Consider the following 25,876-nt stretch of genomic DNA (forward strand, 5'->3'; position numbering starts at 1 on the left):
GTTGGGGCCACAGCTCAGCAGGTGGAACGTTCTCCCCCACAGGGAGAACCTGGTTCCAGCACCCAGGAAACCAGACTTTGTGGCCAGCAAAAGCTGGGCTTGAGAAGGTCTCACTCGCTCTGTACCCTGTGCTTCCCTCAATATTGGTGGCAATCCTCCTGCCTCAGTCTGATTCCAGGATGAGCGGCTGGGGACGAGGCTTGCTAACTGTGTGCATTCTGGGTTCGGGGCAGCTGCTTTTTCCCCAGCTGTGCCAGGATCACAGGAGACTTAGTCCTGGGGCAGCCTGGGTTCTCAATTCAGCATTTCAGGGGGTGGAAGGGAAGAAGCGGGAGAGACACAACTCTGCAGCAGGTAATGGAGAGGAGGTAGTCGTGGTGGGGAAACAAGCGGTTGGACTGCAGACAGGGATCTGGTGAGGGCGGGGGTAACCTGAGGTCGGAGAGGAGTGGCTAGGCAGTCAGGGATGCTCCACTCCGACCTGGGGAGGCTTTCAAGGGTCATGGACTTGGGAGTGACAACCAAATGTCACTTCGGCTACAGCCACACCCCACATATTCCAGCCCCCAAATGTACCTTGCGGCATCAGGAGTCAGTTCAGAGTGCTGGCCTCCTGCAGACAAGCCCTTCCTCCCCCCGAGGGACCCTACGGCTCGAAGAGTCCCTAGCTAGGGCTGCCCTGCAGTCCTGAGGAGATCACCTCAGCTTCTTTGGCACAGAACATGGCCTGGCCCCGGGGTCTACTGGGCCTGTCATCTCAGCATCTGAAGTAGGAGCTTATGCTCTGTCCACAGTGGGGGTGGGGACTCCTGCAGAGCAAGGCGCTGCCCTTCAGTCCCAGTGCAGGCTAGCAGGGAGGACCTGACATCTTCCTAACAGCCCCACACCCGTCTGGTCCTTGCCATCTCCCAGCCCCAGGAAGGCGCACTGGAGCCATGAAGAAGCCAGGGCAACCCTAAAATCTTAAAACTTTTAATTAGTTTCCCTCTTTCCTTCTCTTTGCATCCACGAGCAGAAGAGGGACCTCCTTCGCCTGCACATGGCTCGTGGCCCGTGGGGTACCGGGAAGGGTCCTAAGCGCCGGGTCACATGCAGCCCCGGCAGGAGGCCCGTGTGCTGCTGAGGTCCCTGCGGCTTGGCTAGGTGCGTTGGCTGGGCAGCTCCTGGGAGATGAAGCGGCGCAGGCGCTCCAGGTACTGACTGTATAGCTCAATGTCGTTGTGCCCGGCGCCCTCTACCCACAGTGGTTCCACGGCCTTTGGGCAGCGCTCATACAGTGCCAGCCCGTGTGAGAAGTCGATCACCTCATCTTCCGTGCCGTGGATGATGAGCACCGGTGATGTGATCTTCGACACCTTCTCGATGCTGAGGGAGAAGATGGTCAGGCTGGACCCGCCCCCCTACCTCAGACCCCGCCCCCAGGACCCACTTGCCATGCTCACTTAGGGAAAGCATCAAAGCAGTAGGTCTTCTTGGTGTCAGGGAAGGCCACCCGCATGCCCGAGGTGAGAGGCGAGTGCAGGACCACTGCAGCACACTCATAGCGCGACGCCAGGTCCACCGTGGGCACCGTGCCGATGCTCTGGCCATACAGGATGATGCTGTCCGGGCTGATGCCGTACCTGACCCACAGCAGCGGCAGGGTCAGCAGGAGGCCTGGAGGAGGGCAGCTCCCTGGCTTTTCCCTCAGCCCCTCTGACAGTGCCTGAGTGAGCAGGCTGGAGACCTAAGAGTCCAGACCCAAAGTTCTGGTTCCCTCCTGACCCCAGAGAAAAAGCGAGTCTGTCTCTTCCCATCGCTGATTCTCCACAAACTTGGGTTCTGGGAATTTAAAAGACTGTGTCCCCAGATGGCTCGGCCCAGTTTAGGGTCCCCTGAGTTCCCTGCTGCCAAAATAGAAGCTTGCACAACACAGGCAGTGTGGCTGTGCAGGTCCTGGGAGCCAGCCGTTCCCAGCTACCCTGCGGCCCCTCCTACCCCAGCAGATTGCTGTGGTCACTTATCCTGGCTGAGCTGGCCTAGTGCAGCCCTGACTGCTGTCCCTGTCAGAATTCCCACCTGTCTGTCCACAGACTCCTCCCCTGATACCAGGCAGGAGCTGGACCACCTGGGGGCAACCTACACTGCCCATGTGGGCTGATCAAGACCCCCAGCTCTGCCTGTTCAGCACTAGGCACAGCTCAGTCCTAAGTTCCCCTCACCACGGGGGCAGCCCCTCCAGAAGTCACCCCCCCTCCCCTGAGGCTTAGCTATGGTGCTGGCAGAGGCCCCTGAAAGCCAGTGCCATGGTGGGGCAAATGGAGAGAGCTAAGAACACACGGAGCACTCTCCAGGCTGGACAGTGTCCACAGGGAAGCCAGCCCAGTGACACCTACTATCTCCAGGGTAACCAGGGTCCCCACTTCCCCAGGGCTGTCAGAATCCCAGTACCACATGGGACCTCATGGCAAGGTTGAGGGCCTCCAGAACCAGAGACGACTCACCTCTTCTAACCCCTGTCAGGGCTCTGCTCGGTGACAGAGGAACAGGAGCTTTCGTGAGGGGGGAGACTGGGATGACTGGGATGTACGGTGTGACAGAGGAGCCGAGACTAAAGGTCTGGAGTGCAGGCTGGCAGTCTAAACCTGTGACTGCTGTCACCTGGGCACCCTCTGGTCCAGCTGCCCCAGAGCGAGCTGAGCTGACAACACGGAGTCCTAAGGTCTCCTAGCCCTTGGGCCACCAGGTCCCTCAACAGCCATCTCCTGGACCCAGTGGACAGCAAGGATCAAGGACAGCTGTCTTCTGGGCCACAGGTGCCTATCCCGCTGGCCCTACCCCTGCCCTAAGGGGCCAGGGCCCTCACCTGGTACGAAGGGCCTGCCAGGCCGCATCAATGTCGGCATAGAGGTTCTTCTCCGAGGGCCGGCCAGAGCTGATCCCATAGCCAGAGTAGTCATAGGAGAAGATGTTGCAGCCGATGCGTGTGCCTAGGCCAACATAGAAGCTGCACATCTGGCCCAGGTCCACCGCATTGCCATGCGAGAAGAGAACTGTGTACCTGGTGGTCGGGGAAGAGGGGCATGGGCACAGACAGGCTGACCATCTGTGCTGGCAGCCAACAGCACTCGCTATCCCATCTGCTCAGCTGCTAGACTCCCAGAACAGAGGCCAGTTAATCCTGCACCCCTGGGTGTCATCAGCCAGCAGGCCTTAGGATGCCCATCTACAGGGGACACAGAGGGACCCACAATGAGTTCAATCTTTAACAGGAGGGCGATGGTCATCTCCCTAGTGGCATGTACACTCCATGGTGCTGGAAACTGCACCAAGGAAGAGCCTGTTCCCATGCACTCCACGAGTGCACAGTCTTGCTAGGGGAGGACTGGGACCCAACCCTGGCCACTAGCCAACTCTTAAGGGCCATCCTGTTCCCAATTGGCCTCTGCCCAACCCTGACAGGACTATAACAAAACAGGGCCTGCACAAGGTCAAGGCCATGCACCTGTGTGGCCCTGCCCCTGAAGCTTCCAGAAGCACCTGCCCGGCTCCTCAGTAAAGGACTTGCCCTTTGGACTTCAGACTCCAGCTGAGATGTCACCCACACACACACACCTCACCCTCTGCTGGGGACCAGAAAGCATGAACCCAAGAGCAGGCTCTTCTGTCCTTTACATGAGGGGTAAGATGGGCATGCACCCCCGGGGAGCCCTGGGACCCCTCGGCTCACCTGGCACTAGGCACGCAGCGCACGTACATGCAGGCGATGCGGTTGGCGCGCGCGCTCTTGGTCAGGAAAACCTCAATGGTGTCCAGCTCGCGCTGGCCGTACTGGAAGTCAGCGCGCTCAGTCAGGTGGATCTTCCAGCGCCCGGGGGTGGCCGATGAGGTCCGCAGGGGACCCAAGGGGGCAGCGCCAGCCCCGCCGGGCCCCGGCTCCGGTTCAGGTACCAGCGAGTAGGTGGACTCAGGAGGCAGGAAGGCGAGCTTGGCGGCGATGCGGCCCGGGCAGGGTGGGCAGCAGAAGAGGCAACAGAGCTCGCTCACCGACAGGCCGTTCATGGCGGGCACCGGGCCCGCGCCGGGCCAGGGGAGGGGCAGGGGTGCTCCGAGACGCGGGCAGCAGGCGGCCAGGCTCGCGGGCCGCACACCTCAGTCCGGTTAGGAGGCCGCAGCCCGGCCCCATCGCGGTCCAAGGCGAGCCCCCAGGAGCCTCGCAGCCACAGGTCTCCATGTCCTACATTGGGACACCCTGTAGGGGACACCAAGATGTGGATTCCCTCTAGGAAGCTAGGGTGGAACTAGGTGCTAGCCCGTGCCAGGCAAAGAGGAAGGCGTGTCCTTATATCCACGGGCTAGCTTGTTCCTCTTGGTCTGCCCACAGCCCTAGCTCACCCCGCAGCCTCTCCTGGCCTCTGATGCACAACTCTGCGGTGTATGTCCCCAGCCTCTGCCATTCCACCACCCCATGGCCTATGTCCGGACTGTCTTTTTTTATTTATTTTTATTTCATGTACGCTAGTGTTTTGTCATGGTGTCCAGTTCCCTGGAACTGGAGTTGCAGACAGCTGTAAGCTGCCATGTGGGTGCTGGAAATTGAACCCTGGACCTCTGAAAAAGCAGTCAGTGCTCTTGTCGCTGAGCCATCTCTCCAGCCCCACCCCTCAGTCCTTTAAGGAGTTCTATGCTCCAGGAACAGGTGACAGAGGCAGCCCAGCCCCGGGCTTGAGAGGAGACCCAAAGGCTCCCATGCAGGGGGAGGGGGAGGGACACCACAGGGCCTTGGAGCATGGAGACAGAACCCAGGGGAGGAAACAGACACAAAGACCGGGAACAAGGACAGGATGCGTCTCAGAGGCAGGGCCCCATTGGCTGGGACAATGGTTTGTCCCGGTGCTTGAAGCCAGGTGGGTCTCCCAGGGGTCAGGACAGCTGAGGCCTCCTGCAGCTGAAGCCTCAGGGTTGAGTCACCCAACCTCCTGGGTCTGCGATCCTTGCAACTACTAATGTGCACACTGCTTGCCTCAGAGGCAGCCGGTGACAAGTGGGAGTTAGAGAGGGGCCAGGGCCTGACTCCAGGGGAAACTCAGGTGCTCCATTTCTGCAGGATACCCTGAAATAAGTTCAGCTGACACTAAAGCCATGACCACTGTGTGCAGAGCTGCCCAACAAACAGAGACCTTTCCAGAATAGTCCGCCACTAATCATGCCTACCATCTCTCACTGCTAGGGAGGAAGCAGGAGACATCACGGTTCAACTTTAACAAGAGGATACCCATGGGTTTTAGGTCACAGCATACAAACCCACAGGACAGATGGACAGGCAGTTGTGGGCTCACCTGTGTACCTGAGGTGTGCAGCCTGGGGCTGGGTAGAAGTCCCAGCAGGAGCACACAAAGAGAAGAGAGAAGAGCCAGAGCAGGGACAAAGATGTGTCAAAAAATCCCCAGTTCCCAGCAGGCTGCCGTGGCGCACGCCTTCAATCCCAGTACTAGGGAGGCAGAAGCAGGCAGACCTGTGAGTTCTAAGCCAGCCTGGTCTACAGAGTTCCAGGACAGTCAGAACTAAACAGAAACCCAGTCTTGGGAAGAAAAAAAAAAAAAGTCCCCAGCTCCCATGTGGCAATTCTCCGATGGAGGTGAAGCTGTCTCTTAAGAGATACGAGGCCATGCCTGCACATCTATAACCAGGAACACTCCTAGCATGGAATGGGTGGAGACTGGGGACTCTGTCCAGGACCCTGAGGAGCCCAGAGCAGCCCTAGAAGGCAATGATCCTGCCCCAAACACCCACAGCTTTATAGTCCAGGCCTCATCAGGGAACACCCTGTAACCCCCGTGGTTCCAGAGTTTGGAAGGATCTGCAGCCCAGGGAGAAAGAAGCCCGGACCATGCTGGAGAAGAACAAGGTGAAACAAGGCCCTACTACCAAGGCCAGCAAAGTGGGTGCTAACACGAACACTGCCCTCCAGTCCGCTCCAATGGCTCCACCTGCCAGCCCACCTTTTCCCTACTGCACTCTAGCCTCCTTCGTCCTTGCCCGGGTCACATCTCAGTCCCCATCATCCTTTGCCAGGCTGCTCCCCTAGCTACTATGACAGCTCCTTCTGCCCCACACACCCATCAAGTGACCTCCCTTTAGGGGTGTCCTCCTCCCTGTTCACAGACAACATCCCTAGGTGCAACCTCTGGGGTGACATCTTGCAGTACACTTTGTAGACAAGTCAAACAATGGTAGGCCTCAGTCTCTCTCCTGAGCCCTCCACAAGGCGAGGACCCCACATATTCACTCTTCTACAGTTAACCAGATCTCAACCCTGCAAGACACTCCATGCGGAGGGGGCCAGCAAGACCAACAAGCACCTGCCTCACTCAACAACCATGTGTTGCGCAGCCGGAGAAAATAAGGAAGTTGTAGGAGAAAGACATAAGCCTCCAACATCTGCCAGTGTTATAATAGAGGGGAGAGACAGCATGTGGGACCTCATTCACAGATGGGTGCCACTGGGGAGCGCAAGCCAAGATATTTCACTCAGTGCCACTCAAAAACCCAGACACTGTGATCACAAACATAAAACCTGGCCCCGGTGTTACCCGCAGCCAGTAAGTAAGTAAGTAAGGGCTTTAGGACGACCTACATATGCCTGCCTGCACTGGCATGCCTGACCCAGCCAGTCAGGCTAGGGAGGCAACCCCCCTAGAAGCAGCGCAAGCCGAAGACTGCAAGAATGTCGACGGGCTGAGGGAGGTGGAGCAGTAGGTAAAGGCACTTGCTACCAAGGCTGAAGATCAGAGCTGCATCATGGGGACCCAGAGTGGGAGCCGACTCACTCCAGAAGGCTATGCTCTGGCCTCTGCGTGAGCGCACCATGGGAAAAGGGAAACAGCCAAGAGACACAGGATTGGAGAGGTAAACCCCGACGGCGACAGAGGGTTCCCGGGGGAGCAGGGACGGCTCAGCTGCACCTTTGGGCTCTGTTGCAGGGTGAGGACTTGATCGTGGGGGTGAGGGTGAAACCTGGAGTCCTGGGCTGCATAAGGGAAGTCTGATGTGGGCCCCAGCTGTCAGGAAGAGACCAGACATGGGGCAGAGGTGGACGGGGAGTGTCAGCAGGGAGATGCAGGCGGAGGTGGTGTGGGATAAGGGCAGGTTCCGGAGCTGGCTCAGGGTCGGCGGCTGGGCCCGGGCGTTTCTTGGAGCAGAGCCGCGTCCTGAGGAGGTTAAGTGATTGCTCTAGGATCGCTGCCCGGGGACAGAGGGACGCGAGGGACAGGGTGGGTACGCTGGCCGTGCTGCCATCCTCGGAGGACGCAGAGGTGTCTCTCGGACGCAGGGCCCCCGCTCGCCTCGGCCCCGCTCCGAGGATCGCCGCCGCCGCCCGCCCGCACTCCCGGCCGCCGCACGCCCACACTCACCGCCGCCCGCGTCCGCCGGCTCCGGGGCCGCACTCCATGACTCCCGGCTGCCCGCCCTTGCGTCCGTCTGTCTGTCCCTCGGGACCGCGGCTGGGGTACCTGCGCCGCCACCACCGCCGCTCCGCCGCGGGCGGAAGTGAGCTTCGACCTAACACCGCCCCGGAAGTGATGCGAGTGTGTGTCGGGGGGGGGGGCCCGCGCAAGCCAGGAGGCCTTAGTGTTTATGGAGGCGGGGCAAAGAGACCAGAAGCGGATTGGGTGGATTGTGTGGGAGGTGCATATTCTGGAGGCGGGGCCACGGGCTGGAGGAGACGGATAGAGTCCTGTGTAGAAAGCGGGGCCTGATTGGGTGAGGGGGCGTGGTCACCACTGGAGAGGCACCTGGCGCTCTGGGGGCGGGTCCTGAAATGTGGGCGGATCCGAGTGGCAAAAGGCGTGGCCTTGGTAGGGTGTGGCTCTACTGGAGTGGAGCAGATCCCTAGAGGCGGGGCTTAAACGGGGAGCAAAACTTGGTGCAGTGGGCGGAGTCTGCATCCCCTGTTGGTTTGTTTGTTTTTTTTGTTTTTTTTGTTTTTTTTTTTTTTTGTTTTTTTTTTTTTGGTTTTTCGACACAGGGTTTCTCTGTGGTTTTGGAGCCTGTCCTGGAACTAGCTCTGTAGACCAGGCTGGTCTCGAACTTACAGAGATCTGCCTGCCTCTGCCCCCCGAGTGCTGGGATTAAAGGCGTGCGCCACCACCGCCCGGCCCCCCTGTTGGTTTTTTTTTTTTTTTTTTTTTTTTTTTGGTTTTTCGAGACAGGGTTTCTCTGTGGTTTTGGAGCCTGTCCTGAAACTAGCTCTTGTAGACCAGGCTGGTCTCGAACTCACAGAGATCCGCCTGCCTCTGCCTCCCGAGTGCTGGGATTAAAGACGTGCACCACCACCACCCGGCCGGCCTGGGTGCTTTGTTGGCTAGCTGGCCTAGCAGATGGCTGAGCACCAGGCCAAAGAGAATACTGTCTCAAAAAAGGTGGAAGACCTTCCCTAAGGTGTCTCCTATTCCTGCACATTAACATGCTTGCATGGAAAGATGGATGGGACTCAGGAAGTGGCTGAGCAAGTGAAGCGACTTCTACCAAGCCTGACCATGACCCGAATTCAACCCCAGAACCCTCAGAAAGGTGGGTAGAGAGAAGTAAACCCACAGATCTGAGCTCTGCCCTCCACAGGTGTAGCAGGATGCAAACACACACAAGTAAATGTAATTTTTTTCTTTTTCTTTATTTTTCAAGATCAATAATAATAATACTTTAATATTTAAATTTACATTTAGCTGGGCGTGGTGACACACACCTTTAAGCACCATGTCATGAATAGACTCCTTCCTTCAAACCCAGGACTTCCTCCAGGCCATTCCAATTTAGGGCTGTGAGAAGCCAGGGCTGGCTAAGCCAGAAAGCCAGGCTATATGTGGGATGAATCATAGGGAGTGAAGGTAGCCCTAGGGCTGGGGGTGAGAGAGTGGCCAGGACAGGACTCTAGTTGGTTGAGTAAAACTCAGTTCTTCCCTGTAGTCTGTCCTGCTCTCTCTTCTGTACAACGCTGCCCACATTCCCCAGTAACTTTGTAAAAGAAAAAACCCATTGTTGTAGCCAGACATTGCCATAAGCCCCTGTAACAACACCGTAGGAAGGAAGCAGAGGCAAGAGAGGACCACCAGGAGTTCAAGGCCAGCCAGTACTACACAGATATATCAAAAATTAAAACACAGGAGCTGGTGATCCGGTGCGGCGAGTGCGCGTTGTCCAGCCCTGTGATCCGGTTCGGCGGGTGCAGGTGCAGGTGCGCGCTGTCCAGCCCGGTGATCCGGTTCGGCGGGTGCAGGTGCAGGTGCGCGCTGTCCAGCCCGGTGATCCGGTTCGGCGGGTGCAGGTGCAGGTGCGCGCTGTCCAGCCCGGTGATCCGGTGCAACGGGTGCGCACTGTCCAGCCCGGTGATCCGGTGCAGCGGGTGCAGGTGCGCGCTGTACAGCCCGGTGATCCGGTGCAGCGGGTGCAGGTGCGCGCTGTACAGCCTGAAGAGCTGAGTTTAATCGCTAGGACTCACAGAGTGGAGAAAGACACAGAACAGATCCTGTAAGCTGGCGTCTGACCTGCATTCACCCACCCACAGACCAAACCCCACACACAAACTAATACAAGCGCACTATTTCGCCAGGTGGTGGTGGCAAACACCTTTAAGTCCAGCAGGAAGGAAAAGCTAGTTATGTTAATGTGGGAGGAAGCTGTGGAGGACAGCTAACACATCCATTTCAGCACTTGAACTCAGGAGACAGGCACTACCCAGAGTTCTGTGCTACCTTAACCCAAAGAAGACAATGTCTTAAAAAACTAGCCAAGCAGCCGGGCGGTGGAGGCAGAGGCAGGCAGATCTCTGTGAGTTCGAGATCAGCCTGGTCTAGAAGAGCTAGTTCCAGGACAGGCTCCAAAACCACAGAGAAACCCTGTCTCAAAAAACAAAAACAAAAACAAAACAAAAAAAAAAAACCTACCCAACCAACCATTAAACAAAGAAAACAAGGCTGGAGAGGCAGCTCAGCAGTTACTGGCAGGGGCTGCCTCTCAGAGGACCTGGGTTGAGTTCCAAACACCACAGGGCACAATCACCAGTAACTGCAGCGCTGTGATCTGAGGCCCTCTTCAGGCCTCGGAAAGTAACACACACATACACACACACACACACACGCACTCACGCACGCACATGCGCACACACATGCACACGCGCACATACACACACGCATGGTGCACACACACACTCACGGTGCACACGTGCATTATAGACATACACTCAAACACATAAAATCTTATTTTAAAAAAGGAAAGAGTAAGCCAGAATTAATTAAGTACTATTCACAAAACTGCTAAGATGGAACCGATCTTAGGGCCAAGCCAGCTTTGTTGCCTGAGACTGTCTCGGACACCCAGCAGGCGCCTGCTCAGACGGCCCCGTGTTTGAGAGTAGTCAAACTGCAGAGATTTTTTTCCTGAAGCTTAAGTAATGACACCACATAGTATCTTTTCTTTTTATTTATTTATTTATTTTGAGACACAGTCTCATGCAGTCCAGGCTGACCTCAACCTAGCTATGTAGCCAAGGATGGCCTAAACTTCTTGCTTCCTGCCTCTGCCTCCCCGTGCTGGGGTAACAGGTGCACCTTGCAGGTTTCTCTGGCTTTCTGCATGCCAGGCAAGCCCTCTACTCACTCAGCTACAGGAGTGTTGCTACTTAACCCAGGCTAGTCACCGTGTAGTGGTCTTCTCGTCTCAGCCTTCTCAGCGCGGGGATCATAACGGCGCCAGCCCAGGCTTCTTTCCCAATTTACGAAGCAGGTTCCAAATCTCGGTGTCACAACTGCACAGCCCGAGACTGTGCCTTGAAGACAGCTGTATTTGGCAAATGCATGCCCAGATGTGTCCAGATGATGGCTGATTTCAAGGGGCTGGGGCAGAGAATGGTTTCTGTGGAGTGTATAGGCCAGGCAGGAAGTAGGGGATTCTTTTTTTTTTGGGACAGGATTTTTTTTTTCGAGACAGGATTTTTCTGTAGCTTTGGAGCCTGTCATAAAAACTCACTCTGTACATCACCACCGCCCAGCTAAAGACTGATTGATTTAATATATATGAATGTTCTATATGCCCACACACCAGGAGAGGACAGAAATTCCTACTATAGATGGTTGTGAACCATCATCGGGTTGTTGGGAATTGAACTCAGGACCTTTGTCTGGAAGAGTAGTTGGTGTTCCTAACCACTGAGCCATCTCCCTAGCCTTGAATCTCACTTTTGTAGACCAGGCTGGTCTCAAACTACTGAGATCTGCCTGCCTCTGCCTCATGAGTGCTGGGATTAAAGGCGTGTGCCATCATTGCCAGGCAAACGTCAATCTTTTTTCAATTCTTTTTTTTTTTTTTTTTTTTTTTGGTTTTTCAAGACAGGGTTTCTCTGTGGTTTTGGAGCCTGTCCTGGAACTAGCTCTTGTAGACCAGGCTGGTCTCGAACTCACAGAGATCCGCCTGCCTCTGCCTCCCAAGTGCTGGGATTAAAGGCGTGCGCCACCACCGTCCGGCATTCAATTCATTTTTTTAATGTTCATTGGTGCATATGTATCTGTGGGAGGGTGTCAGAAGCCCTGGAACTGCCACGTGGGTGTTGAGAATCGAACCTGGGGCCACTCGAGAGCACAGACGTCCAATTAAAGCTGGATATCTTTTAATTTGGTCTGATTTGGTCTGACTGGGATTATTTGTGTCAGCAGAGAGGCTCATCTCTCCTTGGGGTCCACAAAAATAGTACAATAACTCGCATGGCTTTTCCAGTGTAATGACCCAAAGTCTTGGCTTTTCTTCGGAGTCCCCTGGCTCATGTGGCCTCCTGTAAGTTAGACGCAGCACCTAAGGTCTCTGGCTTTCTGACGTGAATCACATCACGTCCACACTAATCTCCCACTTATTGGTCTTGCAAGTGACCATAAACTGATCCTGTGGAACCTATTCTGGTCTGATAGCTGGTCACAAGACACTCTTTATTCCGGAAAGGTCCTGGCAGACAGTCCGAGAAGATTGCAAAGAAGCTGATTCTGCGGACATTGGCCAATCCAGGCTCTCTGGCGCCTGTGTCTACCTTGCTGGCAGCCACTGCTCAAGCTAGACAGTCTGCAGTTTAGTCAGGGCTGCTGCACGAGGTCCCCATGAAGCATCAGATCCTGCCTCCTTAGTCAACAAATCAATTAAAAGTTATTGCCTGTTCTTAATGTTAAACCATTTCTCCAGTCCATACTATTTATTCATTAGTTTTTTTTTTTTTTTTTTTTTTTTGGTTTTTCGAGACAGGGTTTCTCTGTGGTTTTGGAGCCTGTCCTGGAACTAGCTCTTGTAGACCAGGCTGGTCTCGAACTCACAGAGATCCGCCTGCCTCTGCCTCCCGAGTGCTGCGATTAAAGGCGTGCGCCACCACCGCCCGGCTATTCATTAATTTTATTTCATCTTTGTTTGTTTGTTTTCAAGACATTGTCTCATGTAGTCCCGGCTGTCCTGGAATCTGCCTACCACTGCTTCTGGAGCAATTAAAGGTATCTCACATAGGTCAGCCTAGGTGGAATCATTTGTGATCCTCCCGACTCAGTTTGCTCATGCTGGCGTGAACCCCATGCTGCTGGCATGAACCCCCATGCTTGGCTTCACTGTTTTATTTTGTTTTTTTAAATGTCTGAGTGTTCTATCTACATGAATGCCTGCATGCCGGATGAGGGCATTGGATCCCAGTACAGATGGTTGTGAACCACCATGTGGGTGCTGGGAATTGAACGCTGGACCTCTGGAAGAGCAGCCAGTGCTCTTACACCCTGAGCCATCTCCAGCTCCGTTGGCGTCACCGTTCATCTGCATCCCCGGAACTTTTGTTCTTTGAGACACGGTTTCTACCTGCCTCTGCCTTCAGAGTGCTGAACTTTTTCTTCTTTTTAAGATTTATTTATTTATTATGTATACAGTGTTCTGCCTGCGTGTACACCTGCGAGCCAGATTACATCACAGATCGCTGCGAACCACCACGTGGCTCCCCCACCACAGTTTGTCCCCTGAGCGGCGGGATGAATTCTTATGTGCACTAGCCGTGTTGGGGGATGGAATCAGGGGTCTCCTGGATGCTAGGCAAACACCTTACAAACGTGCTATAGCCCGAGCCCTAATTTTTATTCAAGAGTCTACATATTTGCTTCATCCACTGTAGGGATGGGGAAAAGGAGGACCTGAGTGGACCCGGAACCCGGGGAACTTCCCAGTAGTCTGAGGGCAGATGCTCTTTGAGTGAGTTTCCTTCTGCCTCAAGTCTCCCCTCTGTGGATGTCTCAGTGTCAAGCAGGGTCCATGTTTGGGTCATCTATTCGCGGGTCTTGAACCGGCAACACAGCGCTCTGGCCCCTGCAGGACACAAGGAAAAAGTCCCCCAGATACACTAAGATGGCGTGAACGGGCACGCGCGCGGCCTTATGGGAATTGTAGTTAGGTCTCCGCCTCGAGCAGGCCCCGCCCACGAACTACGTTCCCGTCGTGCCCTGTGGCGGTAGGCGGGGCGTCCCGGTTGCTAGGACTTGGAGCGGCGTGGCGGTCTCGCGGGTGTCCCTCAGGTGAGCAGCCGCCGTAGGGACTCGGCTTCCACTGTTCCGGATACGCCACCGGGCAGCGGGGAGAGCGACACGATCCGGTCGGTGGACGGGAAAACTAGGCATTGCCGGGGCCGACCACGTAGGCTCCGGGAGTGCTGCGCGCGTTCCGGGAGGTGGTGGGCGTGCTCGTGCGTTCAGTCAACGCGAGTACGCGTGCGTCGAGGGCTTTGGACCTACCGCACCCTACGCCGTTGGTTTGCTGCGCACGCGTGCCCCTCTTCTCATTCCGGAAACTCGTAATTTCCAGTTGCGTCTGTTCCGGGTCATCGCAGTTAGTCCCCTGCCTCAGGGTTGTCCAAACACCGTCTAAACAGCAGGTGTGCAGTTTCCCTTTAAGCTATGGTACCCTGTGGGAATTGTTGAGATAGTTCTGGCGATACCAGGTTTCGAATCCTGGCCTTTGGTCCTGTTAGGTGGGCACCACTAACCCACGTCCCTTCCCTTCGGTAGCTGATTCCACCCTTAGCCCCTTACTGGAGGTGGGTAGGTTGTCCACCGCTGCCCTCTGCCTTCAGTCCTTTTTATTTTTTATTTCGGAAGGTTTTGCTTTCTGTCTCAGACTGGCCTGGAACTCAGCATCCTGCTTACTGAGGGCCTGGTGTTTTAGGCTTGTGCGTTCAGACTTGACGCCGTGATGCTGCTTGCTGTCCTCCCCTGTAGCCAAGCGAGTCGACTTTTCGTGGCCCCTTTCTGTGGGACCTTGGACCCAGGGCCCATTGCTTGCCTGCAGTTCTTAAGTGCGATGTGCTGAGGTTCCTCGGAGAGAGGCAGACTTCCTAAACCACTGTAGGGAGTGTCGGGGGGCCCCAGGTCCCTGTCGGGGGCTCATGGGGCAGGAGCTCCTTTTGGGACCTGTCTGCATGCTGACTCCATTTTTGCTGGTGTCCGCTTCAGTCCCAGCACGTGGGAGGCAGTGACATGAAGATGACCGCAAGTTTGAAGCTGATCTGATAGACATGGTGAGCTCTCGGCTTGCTTGGGCTACACGGGGAAACCTTGTCTCAGAACAGAACAAGAAAGTAAGCATACAGAATGGACCTTGAAGAACCCCTCTGGCCACAGCCTTGGCTACCATCCTGTGGCTTTCAGACTCCTCCCCAGAGGTCTGTAAAGCCAGGCACCTGTCCCCAAGGCCTTCTTTCTGCGTCCCTTGTTTGTAGTCTTGAGGGGACAAACGCGGCTGTGTCTTCTGCCCCGCAGACAGTAGTGCTTTGTGGTCCCCACAGTTGGTGGGGGTTGTAGGCGTGCTATGTGCCTGGGAAGGCCAGATGTCACCATGGCCCCTTATGGGCTCTGCCTGCCCTGGGGCCTGTCAGAGGCAGCCATGGTGCCACTAGGCTCTCAGACATGCCTGGCACCATTCTCCCCTGTGGGAGCTCTAGAAGCCAGCAGATGCCCACCAGGCCATCACGGAGAGTATTCCCGTGGCCAGGGGACACCACAGGGGTGGCGGTTTGTGGGTAACACAGACAAGGCCCCTAGGCAGCCCTGCAGTCGGCTCCCTCGCGGGAGCTCTTGTTCTGTCTTCTGGTTTGTTTCTTTGATGCTCAGTATATAACTCAGGTTTCAGTGTGGCAGCCATGTTCCTGCCACCTTTGAGCCACACTCGCAGCCCGTCCATGGCGGTGCTCTGATGATTGTGAAGAATGTGGGTGTCTAATCATTGCCTGTAGGTGGCAGTTAGTCAGCTGGCACAGTGGGGCAGAGAGGTAGGTGACAACTCAGCTGACATAAGGGTGGCAAGTGGTTTTGGGTAGCAGGGTCTGTGTGGAGCCTGCGGTATGGCTGCCCTCGGGTCTAGCGCCTGACGTCCTGCTCTGGCTGACTGTGACTCCATGGCAGTGTGAAGCAGTTGTCTGCGGCCAAGGGGATCCTCTGTGGCCTAGCCCTCACTGTGCCTCTCACAGCCTGGTGTTTCTTCATGTTTTTATTTTTTCTGACAGGGTTTCTCTGCATAACCTCCCTGGCTGTCCTGGAACTCACTTTGTAGACCAGGCTAGTCTTGAACTCACAGAGATCCGCCTGCCTCTGCTGGGATTACAGGTGTGTGCCACCACTGCCCGACTGAGCCTGGCTTTTCTCTTGTGTATCACAAGGTGGCGCTGGTTTTGGCTGTCAGCTCAGGTTTCTTTGGGGTGCTGGCAGAACAAAGCTCAGGTGCCATGGATAGGCAAGTCCCAGGCTAGCCTACTGGAATGGGTCATGGCCACGTGCCTGCCTTGTTCAGCAGGGTCTGTATTCTTGGGATAAATACATCTTAGGGGGGCTGGAGAGATGGCTCAGCGGTTAAGAGCATTGCCTCCTCTTCCAAAGGTCCTGAGTTCAATTCCCAGCAACCACATGGTGGCTCACAACCATCTGTAAAGAGGTCTCGCGCCCTCTTCTGGCCTTCAGGCATACACAGACAGAATATTGTATACATAATAAATAAATATTTAAAAAAAAAAAATACATCTTAGGTCTGCTGCCTTTTTCTGGAGTATTGAAGTGGGGTCTTGCCCTGTAGCTCTGGCTGGCTGTCCTCCAGCTTACAGCCATCCTCCTGCCTCTGCCCCACCAGTGCTGGGGTGACATTTGTGTGTCTACTCTGGTCCACTGTGACCCCAGTAGGCGCCACCTGGGGGGGGGGAGTGTGAGTGTGAGGGCTATGCTCTTCTGTGGGCGGTCCTCCACCCTACCCATCAGCCCTGGGGCCATAGCCAGGAACATGTGCTGTGGTCGCATCTTCTGCAGGTAGAGGTCCCCGTGGGGCTGTACTCACATACTGGACAAGGCACGTCCACACCTCGTACTGCAGGCAGAATTCTGTTTTTCCTGACTGTATGCCTGAGCTCTTCAAGCCAACCAAAGCGTGGCTGTAGCCCATGCCAGACCTGTGACCTCTGAGGCACAGATCAAGTATCAGTTGTCTGTGGGTGGGTGACCGTGGGCTTGGTTAGGTGCCAAGGACTGGGTTTTGTTTTTCATGGACTTTTTTTGTTAGAGACAAAGTATTATGTAGCCCAGGCTGGCCTCAAAGTCACCATGAGCTCCTGATGCCCTGGCCTGCTCCTCCCAGGATGACAGGTAGTGCCACTGGGCCTATGCATGCTGAAGGGTGGGCTCTGGATCTGATAGTAATGAGTGACTGTCTCCACACTGTGTCCGTCCTGTGCACGAGGACTGGTCAGAGCCCTGAAGAGCCTGGCACGGTTATTCCTTGTGCAGCCCGGGAGTCAGCTGATAGTACCTGGCACTCTGGCTCCTCCTTCCCAGACCTGGCAGGATCCATAGCATCCCAGGACAGACCCCGAGCCACTGAAGCTGACGGATGACACTCCAGTCGCATCTTTGTCTCCCACAGTCAAAGCTCGCTGAGCATGGATCCCACCGCGGGCCTCGCAGAGCAGCCTGAACCTGAGAAGACTGGAAGTGAGGAGCAAGTGCAATGGCAAGCCCTCCCTGTCCTGTCGGAGCAGCAGTCGGGGGCCGTGGAGCTGGTGCTGGCCTATGCTGCCCCCGTCCTGGACAAACGCCAGACATCACGCCTCCTCCGGGAGGTGTCTGCTGTCTACCCGCTTCCAGCCCAGCCCCACCTCAAGCGGGTGCGCCCCAGCCGCAGTGCCGGGGGCGCCCACGCATCGGATCTGCTGTTGTGCCTGGCAGGGCCTTCCGCGGGGCCCCGCTCACTGGCCGAGCTCCTCCCCAGGCCGGCCGTGGACCCACGTGGCCTGGGCACACCTTTCCTGGTGCCAGTGCCCGCCCGGCCGCCCCTCACCCGGAGCCAGTTTGAGGAGGCGCGGGCCCACTGGCCTACATCCTTCCACGAGGACAAGCAGGTGACCAGCGCACTGGCCGGGCAGCTCTTCTCTGCGCAGGCGCGAGCGGCCATGGAGAGCCACATGCGAAGGGCCGTGTGTGCCGCCCAGAGAGCAGCTGCGCAGGGCCTGCGAGCAGTGGGCGCTGTGGTGGTGGACCCAGCCTCTGACCGCGTGCTGGCCACGGGCCATGACTGCAGCGGCACCGCCAGCCCCCTGCTGCACGCTGTCATGGTGTGCATTGACCTGGTGGCCCAGGGGCAGGGCCGTGGCACCTGTGACCTCAGACGCTACCCAGCTTGCTCCTTCACCCCGGCCTCCACCGCCCAGGGTGCACGTCCTGGCAGCGTGCGCAAGCTGGAGGAGGATGAGGACAGCCTGCCCTACGTGTGCACTGGCTATGACCTGTATGTCACCCGTGAGCCCTGCGTCATGTGTGCCATGGCCCTCGTCCACGCCCGCATCCAGCGCGTCTTCTATGGGGCGCCCTCACCAGACGGCGCCCTGGGCACGCGCTTCCGTGTCCACGCGCGGCCAGACCTCAATCACCGCTTCCAGGTGTTCTGTGGCATCCTTGAAGACCAGTGCCGCCAGCTGGACCCCGACCCATAGGCCTGGTGACCTTCTGCTTCCAGACCTCTGCGTCCCCTGAAGCTCCACGGCCTTGGACCCGGGGAACCCACCCTCTGTGTCTGTCTAAGGACACTGACCGCCTGTGTCAGCGTGTGTGGGACGCTTTCAGCCCCAAGACAGCGGCCTCCTCTCTGCTGACTGTGGCGACCATGGGCGACGCTGGTTACAAGCCCAGTGGCTGTCTTCCAGTCCCCGTGGTCCTCCAGGCTCGGGGCAGGGAGCAGCCATCGTGTGTGAAAATAAAGCACCTCAAACCAAGTTCCTGTTTGCACCGAAGGGCCAGGCTGTGTGGCTTTGAAGGGGAAGGTGGCAGCCCTGCTGAGTGCAGCCAGCTCTGGATGCTTCTAGGGGCTGTCTCTGCAGTTTGTCTGGACACCTGTTGGCCTGGGCTGTTCATGGCCCTTCTCTGTATCTCTCTGCTGGGGAGGCTGGGGCTTCATAAGGGTCCGCCTGAGTGTGGTGGGCTGCTAGGCCTCTGAGGAGGACACTGCTGCCCTTAGGAGACCCGGTCTGGGGGCCCTCCCAGGCTGAGGGGACATGGGGCTTTGCCAGTGGTGACGGCCTGCTGTGCGCCTGCTCGCCTCGGGCAGATGTGGACAGCGGAGCCTGGCTCAGCCTAGACGTTGGGTTTGGGTTCCTGCTTGCATCTTCATGTCCATGTCCTCCCTTACAACCTTCCTCCTCCAAGGAAAGCCAGGGCCTGTTGCTACTCAGGTGACCAGGAGGCAGGGTGGGGCAGGGCGAGGCTGTGAGGTGGCCCGTCTTGACACTGTGGGACTGTGTCCAGCCAGTGGCACCTGGTTGAGCAGGGCCTGGACTCTGAGACCAGGGTGGACCTGCAACTTTTCTCTGTGGCTTTGGAGTCTGTCCTGGAACTAGCTCTGTAGACCAGGCTGGTCTCGAACTCACAGAGATCCGCCTGCCTCTGCCTCCCGAGTGCTGGGATTAAAGGTGTGCGCCACCACCGCCCGGCTTGACCTGCAACCTTTTTACTTGAAACCTCAGGGGTGCTTCCCTGGCCTCCTCAGAGCCATTCAGGTGACTGGGGCTGTGCCAGGGCCCTGTGAGCTCTCATGGGTGAATTCCACACCCACAGCTGCTGTGACCATGTGATTGTCACATGGCAGGAAGCTCTGTTCTGGGTGGTTCCCTTGAATAGGGGTCCCCAGGGGTGTGTCGGGAGCACTTAGGGTCATCTGTGGGGCCACAGTTGGGTCAGTGTTGGGAGGACAAAAACTGGGAACATCCTTGCCCCAAGGCTGCGGGTAGAATCAGCTGGTGGCTTTACCCTTCCCCTTCCAGACTTCTGTGTGGGGAGCTGACATGCAGCCCCACACTTGGGCCCATCACCTGCTGGGCAGCAGCCATCAGGGGCCTGTGTGGGCGGACTGGGCCTGGTGGCCGCGGGGCCCTGATAGTAGTCTCCTTTCAGGTGGCCTCTGCCTGGGTGCCAGGCCAGCTGGTACAGCAATGGCAGGTGAGACGTCCTGTCCCCAACTCCCACTGGAACCCAGGACTGTGACACATTCAGTGCTGCAGGGGGGCATAGAGCCACCACCTTCCAGCGTGCAGATGAAGGGTTTGAAGTGCGGCTCGGAGGGGTGTACAGGTGACCCTGGGGCTGTGGAGGGCCTCTGGCTGCCCGGTCTTTCCTGCCCTCCCTGGCCTGCCAACCTAGGCGTGTGCACTGCTTGACCACTCCTTAGTGGTGTGGCCCTGGCCGCAGCCTACGAGGGGACGGGAGGGTGACCCTGCAAAGGTCCGCGTCCTGTGCAGCCTCGGTCCTTCTGCAGGAAAGGAGAACAACTTCCCACCGCTGCCGCGCTTTGTCCCGCTGAAGCCCTGCTTCTACCAGGACTTCTCTGAGGAGATCCCCGTGGAGCACCAGGTGCTGGTGAAGAGGATCTACCGCCTGTGGATGTGTGAGCCTCGCGGGGCTGATGGGGTCCCGGTCCCTTCGTGCGGCTCCTCCGTCCTTGCTGATCTGCCCCCACTCTTCTCTACCTGTGTCCCCCTCCAGTTTACTGTGCCACTTTGGGGGTGAACCTGGTGGCCTGCCTGGCCTGGTGGATTGCGGATGGGACGGGAGCCAACTTCGGCCTGGCCCTGCTCTGGCTGCTTCTCTTCACTCCCTGCAGTTATGTGTGCTGGTTCCGGCCTGCATACAAGGCCTTCCGGTAAGGCTGGTCCAGGGGCCCGGCAGGCCGTAGAACCTCTCTGACCTGCTGGACTTTCTGATTCATGTCCAGGACAGGCTTCTGCCCAGTTAGCTGACATTTGTCCTCCACTCATCCAGTGTGGCCGCTTGGGTCATGGGCAGCAATCTGTGACCGTAGGCCACAATCAGCTGCTGGGATGGAGTCCAGGGTGTGAGACTAGAGGCAAGTGGCACTGGCTGAGCCATGTCCCCTTCTTTGGTGCTTTGAAGTTTGGTGGAGTTACACCACAGGGAGGTCTGATCACAGCGCCCCTGCCTCAGCCTAACTTGAGGGCACCTTCTAAGTCGTCTTTTGAGTTCGCACCTGATTTTGGGTTTACAGTTGGCTCGTGCACTATAGTTTCCTGAGCATAATGCATGCTGGGATTGCAGTGTGGTGAGTTAGCCTTGCTGGTGCTTGCTTCTAGAAGATTCCATCATGCAAAAGTCTGCTCTCCGGCCTCTACAAAGCCACTTCTGTCTCTGGACAGTGTCTGTTATGGAGTCACACACGTGTGTGACCTCCCGTGTTTGTCCCACTGCGGTGTGTGTTAGAGCCGCGTGCCTGGGTGTCCGTCATCCATCCACCTTCAGTTGTCTGTCCTCAGCTGGCTTCTCCCTTCTGGGACAAGTGTGCCTGAGTTACAGACAGAGGCTGGAGTGGGGCAGGGGGACTCCACCAAGCCAGAGCAAGGCTGTCTCCTCCCACTCCCCAAAGCCCCCTTCCTTTGCCGTCAGGGTGTCTAGGCTTTATCAGCTCTCCCTGTTGGTGGAACCCCCAAGTTTCTCCCGGCCGTCCCCAGGGACACTGGCTGAGTGCCGGTGGAGGGTCCGTAGGTCCATCAGGGACCAGGGGACTTGGTGCTTCCTCCCCACCGTGTTCTTTCCCTTGCAGAGCCGACAGCTCCTTTAACTTCATGACGTTCTTCTTCATCTTCGGAGCACAGTTCGTCCTGGCCGTCATCCAGGCCATCGGCTTCTCGGGCTGGGGGGCGTGGTAAGCCTACTGAGGGAGGTACCTGTGTGTGAGTCCGCGTGGGGTCAGGCTCAGACTGTGGGCCTTATCGCGAGCGACCAGCAGAGGGTGCTGCCGAGCTGCTCGTGGCCCTGCCAGTGCCACCCTCTTAGATTTCATCGTAAAGCGACCCTTTCCTGCCACTCTGCCCAGGGCTGCCTTGGACAGACACGCTCCATTTCTGGTTGTGAGGGTCTCACTATATGGCCTTGACTGGCCTGGACCTGGTAGTTGAAGTTACGAGTTTTTATCTGCCCCACTCCTGAGTACTGGGATAAAGGCATGTGCCGCTGGGTCTGGGCCCCCATTTCTTTCTCGCGTGTATTACACCCCAACAGTTTCTCCTCCGCTCCAATCTTCCCAGCACCTCCCTTTCTTCCAGATCCATTTACTCCTCTTCCCTTTCTCTCCCAGGGACGTCAGCCGAACAGGAATAATAAGTTACAGAGGAGCAGGCACAGCCTCGTGCACGGCTGTGAGACAGCCCAGGACAAGGCTTCCGGGCTCCATGGTTGTCGCTTCAGTCTCTGGGAGCCCTTAGGAGCCCTGCTCAGTTGATGCAGTGTGGCCTTCGTTTTTTTTTTTTTTTCTTTTTTCTTTTTGGTTTTTCGAGACAGGGCTTCTCTGTGGTTTTGGAGCCTGTCCTTGAACTAGCTCTGTAGACCAGGCTGGCCTCGAACTCACAGAGATCCGCCTGCCTCTGCCTCCCGAGTGCTGGGATTAAAGGCGTGGGCCACCACCGCCCGGCTTGGCCTTCGTTTCTTTTGTGCGCCCTCGGGCACCCTCTTCCCCTCCATGTTTCTCATATGAACCCTGCCCCCGGCAGCTGGAGTCCACAGCCCTGGAACGGGCTGTCACCCACTCCATCCCTAGCCATGGCATCTCCAGGATGGATGGCTGCTGAGGAGGGCTGTTCAGCGTGTCTCACCCAGCCCCACGTACTTGGTCATTTAGTGGTAGCGTGGAGAACGACCTGGAAGAATCAGCAAGGCCTTAATACTTTTTTGAGATGTGTTTGGTGTGTTTTGTTTTTGTCAGTCACTCTTTGGTCCCTAACTGAGCTCGGGCTCCTTTACCTCTTGATCCGTTGGAGCTCTGTACATGTGAAGGATGAGACCTATTTACACATTCCTTGTTTATTTGTCAGAGCTCTTTGCATGTGAAGGACATGCTGGGCCCTCCTTACCCCTCGTCTCCCTTTTCACTCTGCAGTGGCTGGCTGGCGGCTGTTAGATTCTTTACGGTCAATGTTGGGGCTGCCGTGGTCATGCTGATCCCGGCCATTCTGTTTTCCTTGTCTGCTGTCATGATGGCCGTTACTCTTGTGAAGGTAAGTTGGCAGGTCTGTCTCCACAGAGCACCTGTGTCTTCAGGTGTGGCTGTGAAGAGTTTTGTCACCTGGGAACTCACAGGCTTGGTTGGGGAGGACACATGGCCCCCTGCAGGTCCTGGAGGAGGTTCAGGACTGGGCATCACGGGTGGCACTGGCCCCAGAGCGGGGTGCGCGGGAGACCTGGCCGGGTTCCCCAGACACCACTGTGCCCTGTGGCAGCTCTGCCTGGCTGGACACATCCTCAAGGCAGAGCTCAGGTTCTACTGTAGCCAGCTGTGTAGGGGCAGGAACCTTTTAAAAGGCCTTTTTTTGACGCCAGGCAGTGGTGGCGCACGCCTTTAATTCCAGCACTCGGGAGGCAGAGGCAGGCGGATCTCTGTGAGTTCGAGGCCAGCCTGGTCTCCAGAGCTAGTTATACAGAAAAACCCTGTCTCGAGGGAAAAAGCCTTTTTGGGGATTTCTTTTCTAGAGGATAAACCCAGCCTTGTGAGCTCCGGGCAGCCCTGCTTCCATTCTTGAAGCTGACGCGTGTCTAGGAGTGAGCAGCCCCACGTCCCTAGAGCTGCGTCTTATCTGCAGCAACCCCGGCGTTCCCAGGACAGTGTTGACAATCCAGGGCCCGCGTGTCATCCTTATAGTGTCTACCCAGCCCTATCTGGGTCACACTCCCCAAGTGCGTGCTGCTGCCCTCCTCCCAGTCCCTAACTAGCCATGGAGGAGCGGGTGTGCTGTGAGGAATTCTAGGGACACAGCCCCCAGAGCTGACATGAGCCCTGCACATGGAAGAGAAGCTGCACATGGCCACTCTGGCCTTATGGCCTCTGCGGGTTTTTGTTTGAGTATTTTTTGTTTTGTTTTGTTTTAATTTTTAGAGACAGTATCATGTAGCCCAGGCTAGCCTCAGACTCACTGTGTAGGCTAAGACTGACCTTGAACTCCTGATCCTCCTGCCTCAGCCTCCAGAGTGCTGGGGTGACAGGTGTGTGCCACCACAGCTGGTTTCTGTGGTGTGGAGAGCAGGATGGAACTCAGGATGAGTGTGCCTTACACGCTGAGCTACATCCCAGCCCTCAGCCTAGCTGCCCTGGCTCTGATAAAGATCTGCCTGCCTCTGGCTCCCACCACACCTGCCTTTTTGTTTATTTATTCATTCTTACTTTTTATTTATTTATTTAGTTTTTTCAAGACAGGGATCCTCTCTGTAACTCTGACTGTGCTGGAACTGGCTCTGTAGCCCAGGCTGGCCTCGAGCTCCAAGCCCACCTCTGCCTCCGAGTGCCGGGATTGAAGGTGTGCGCCAGCACACTATGCTTTCTTGTGTTCTCAGACAACGCCTCATGTCGCCCAGGCTAGCTCCTACCTCAGCCTGAGTGATGAGGTCTACACCACCCTGCCCTGCATTATCCCCCTTTCTTCCTCAGGCTCCCTAAGAAAGATGGTCAGAGGTCACACACACTAGTGACAGTGAGGTATCACAGTAGGGTGACGCGTACCGCCCTGAAGAAGCTGTTGTTGAACTGGTGTGTCCTTTGGGGCTGCGGGGACAGAAGAGTGGAGATGAGGTACCCAGGGCACAGCGAGGGAGCACCCAGGGCACAGCGAGAGAGCACCCAGGGCACAGCGAGGGTGCAGGGTCTGTCGTGCCTTGTGATGTCACCTGAGGGTTCACAGTTGGTCTCTGTCCCTGCCAGTGCCCTGACCTGCTCTCTGCTCTTGTCCTGACCCTTCAGGTGCACAAGATCTACCGTGGGGCTGGTGGGAGCCTGCAGAAGGCACAGACGGAGTGGAGCGCTGGTACCTGGAGGAATCCCCCGTCGAGGGAGGCCCAGTTTAACAACTTCTCTGGGAATAGCCTGCCTGAGTACCCCACTGTCCCCAGCTACCCCAGTGCAGACCAGTGGCCTTAGGCAGCTGGCTGGCCCCAATATCGTGCCTCTGTCTCCTGCCATCACCCTTGGTCCTGAAGCCCGAGCATCTCCCCAGGGTCACAAGAGGTCCTTGGCCTGTGTTCATCTTTGTCCGACCCTCAGCAAGCTCTGCCCGACAGCTGTTGTTCACTGCCAGCCCCCAGAGCCAAGCTGTGTTACTGCCCCTCCTGTCCACGGAGCAGCCTCGAGGGCCAGGCTCCTGCCCATTGTGTCCCAGAGCACTGAGGGTGGAGGCAGGAGCGTGGCTGTTGTGACCGCATCCTTAGCACTGCCATCGGGTCTACCCCTGGGACAGGGTCCTCCAGCTTCTGTGGCCCATCCCTAGTGGCAGTGACAGCCTGCTGGCCCCACAACCATCCAGGATTCTGAGTAGACCTCTGCCAGTGCAGGCAGTGATCCACTGGGTTGGGGCTGCTGTGGCTCCAGGAGGCCCCCCTCTCTCCGGGAGGAGAGACAGGCTCAGCTACACAGCAGGCCTCACCCCTGCCAGAGGTTAGCCAGCACCACAGGCCCTTGGTCTGCTGGGAGCAGAGCCAGGGACAGAGAACTGTGCCTTAGAGAGAACCCCGCTTTCTCTCACGCTTTGCCTTCCCAGGGTAGCTGTGGCCTGGCCAGGAAAGCCACCTGAGTTGCAGAAGGTCCATGGCACCCCGATGACATTGGACTCAACATTTCCCCTATGACCTGCTGGTACCACCAGCTTAGCCACTGCGGTCCCCAGGCCTCCCCACAGAGCCATGCCCTTCCTGCCAGGGTCCTGCCAAACTGCCTGGGCACCTGGATGCCCAGAGGGGGCCAGAATAGAGAGCTGCAGGCAGGCGCGTGGGGATCAGCCTCGCACACTGAGGTGCAGAAGGGGCATGGGGATGGAGCCCAGTACCCCCAAGACACCTACAGCTCTGCCCTGCCATCCCGGGGTATGTGTACCCACATGCCAAGTTGGTTTTGTTATGTGAGAATATTCTGGAAATAAATTCTCTTTCTGCAACAGGGCCTGTACTTGTGTGCACATGTATACGTACCCGTGTGTGTAGCCTAGAGGTTGGCGTAACAGGCAAGCACCACTATAGCCTGCTGTTGACCTGGGTTTGGAGCAGAGGCGGGTGGATGTCTTTGAGTTCCATGCTGGCTAAGCCTACATAGCAAAATACATATGCCCCAAAACAAGAGGATTATCCTGGGATACGTGGGACTCAGTCTCAAAAGGCTTTAGAGAATGTGGCATCATGGAGGACATGCTCCAGAGTGGACCAGCATGGTCTGCTTTGTGTCTCCTGTTCTCCCTGCACTAAGGCCCTTCCCCCAGTGCCTTGGCGATGCCCACAAAAACTATATCTTGCTGGGTGGTGGTGGTGCACGCCTTTAACCCCAGCACTCC

The 25,876-nt window shown here is 56.9% G+C and overlaps 3 protein-coding genes across 8 annotated transcripts; 2 read left to right on the plus strand and 1 right to left on the minus strand.

Moving 5' to 3' along the window:
• Positions 1-956: 956 nt before the first annotated feature.
• On the minus strand, positions 957-7,556 carry Abhd17a (abhydrolase domain containing 17A, depalmitoylase). Its single transcript, XM_057773128.1, has 5 exons — positions 7,395-7,556; positions 3,710-4,231; positions 2,846-3,040; positions 1,443-1,622; positions 957-1,365 (listed from the first exon to the last, which is right to left on the minus strand). The coding sequence occupies exons 2-5, from the start codon at positions 4,039-4,041 to the stop codon at positions 1,140-1,142; spliced, it is 933 nt and encodes a 310-aa protein (XP_057629111.1). The 5' UTR covers positions 4,042-4,231; positions 7,395-7,556; the 3' UTR covers positions 957-1,139.
• On the plus strand, positions 6,831-25,489 carry Scamp4 (secretory carrier membrane protein 4). Of its 5 annotated transcripts, none has more exons than XM_057773133.1 (7): positions 6,831-6,888; positions 19,458-19,502; positions 19,819-19,947; positions 20,046-20,202; positions 21,118-21,219; positions 22,450-22,567; positions 24,301-25,489. In XM_057773133.1, the coding sequence occupies exons 2-7, from the start codon at positions 19,496-19,498 to the stop codon at positions 24,475-24,477; spliced, it is 690 nt and encodes a 229-aa protein (XP_057629116.1). In that variant the 5' UTR covers positions 6,831-6,888; positions 19,458-19,495; the 3' UTR covers positions 24,478-25,489. The 5 variants fall into 5 exon arrangements, with proteins under 5 accessions (XP_057629116.1, XP_057629112.1, XP_057629114.1 ...); XM_057773129.1 differs by lacking the exon at positions 6,831-6,888 and adding an exon at positions 13,497-13,556; XM_057773131.1 differs by lacking the exon at positions 6,831-6,888 and adding an exon at positions 13,890-13,912.
• Positions 13,498-20,074, plus strand: Adat3 (adenosine deaminase tRNA specific 3). Of its 2 annotated transcripts, XM_057773127.1 has the most exons (6): positions 13,863-13,912; positions 14,490-14,554; positions 16,939-19,063; positions 19,458-19,502; positions 19,819-19,913; positions 20,046-20,074. In XM_057773127.1, the coding sequence occupies exon 3, from the start codon at positions 16,955-16,957 to the stop codon at positions 18,002-18,004; it is 1,050 nt and encodes a 349-aa protein (XP_057629110.1). In that variant the 5' UTR covers positions 13,863-13,912; positions 14,490-14,554; positions 16,939-16,954; the 3' UTR covers positions 18,005-19,063; positions 19,458-19,502; positions 19,819-19,913; positions 20,046-20,074. The 2 variants fall into 2 exon arrangements, with proteins under 2 accessions (XP_057629109.1, XP_057629110.1); XM_057773126.1 differs by lacking the exons at positions 13,863-13,912; positions 14,490-14,554 and adding an exon at positions 13,498-13,556.
• Positions 25,490-25,876: the final 387 nt, after the last annotated feature.

The sequence above is a fragment of the Chionomys nivalis genome, chromosome 6 (assembly GCF_950005125.1).
Source record: "Chionomys nivalis chromosome 6, mChiNiv1.1, whole genome shotgun sequence".
In the NCBI taxonomy this organism is placed as follows: domain Eukaryota; kingdom Metazoa; phylum Chordata; class Mammalia; order Rodentia; family Cricetidae; genus Chionomys; species Chionomys nivalis.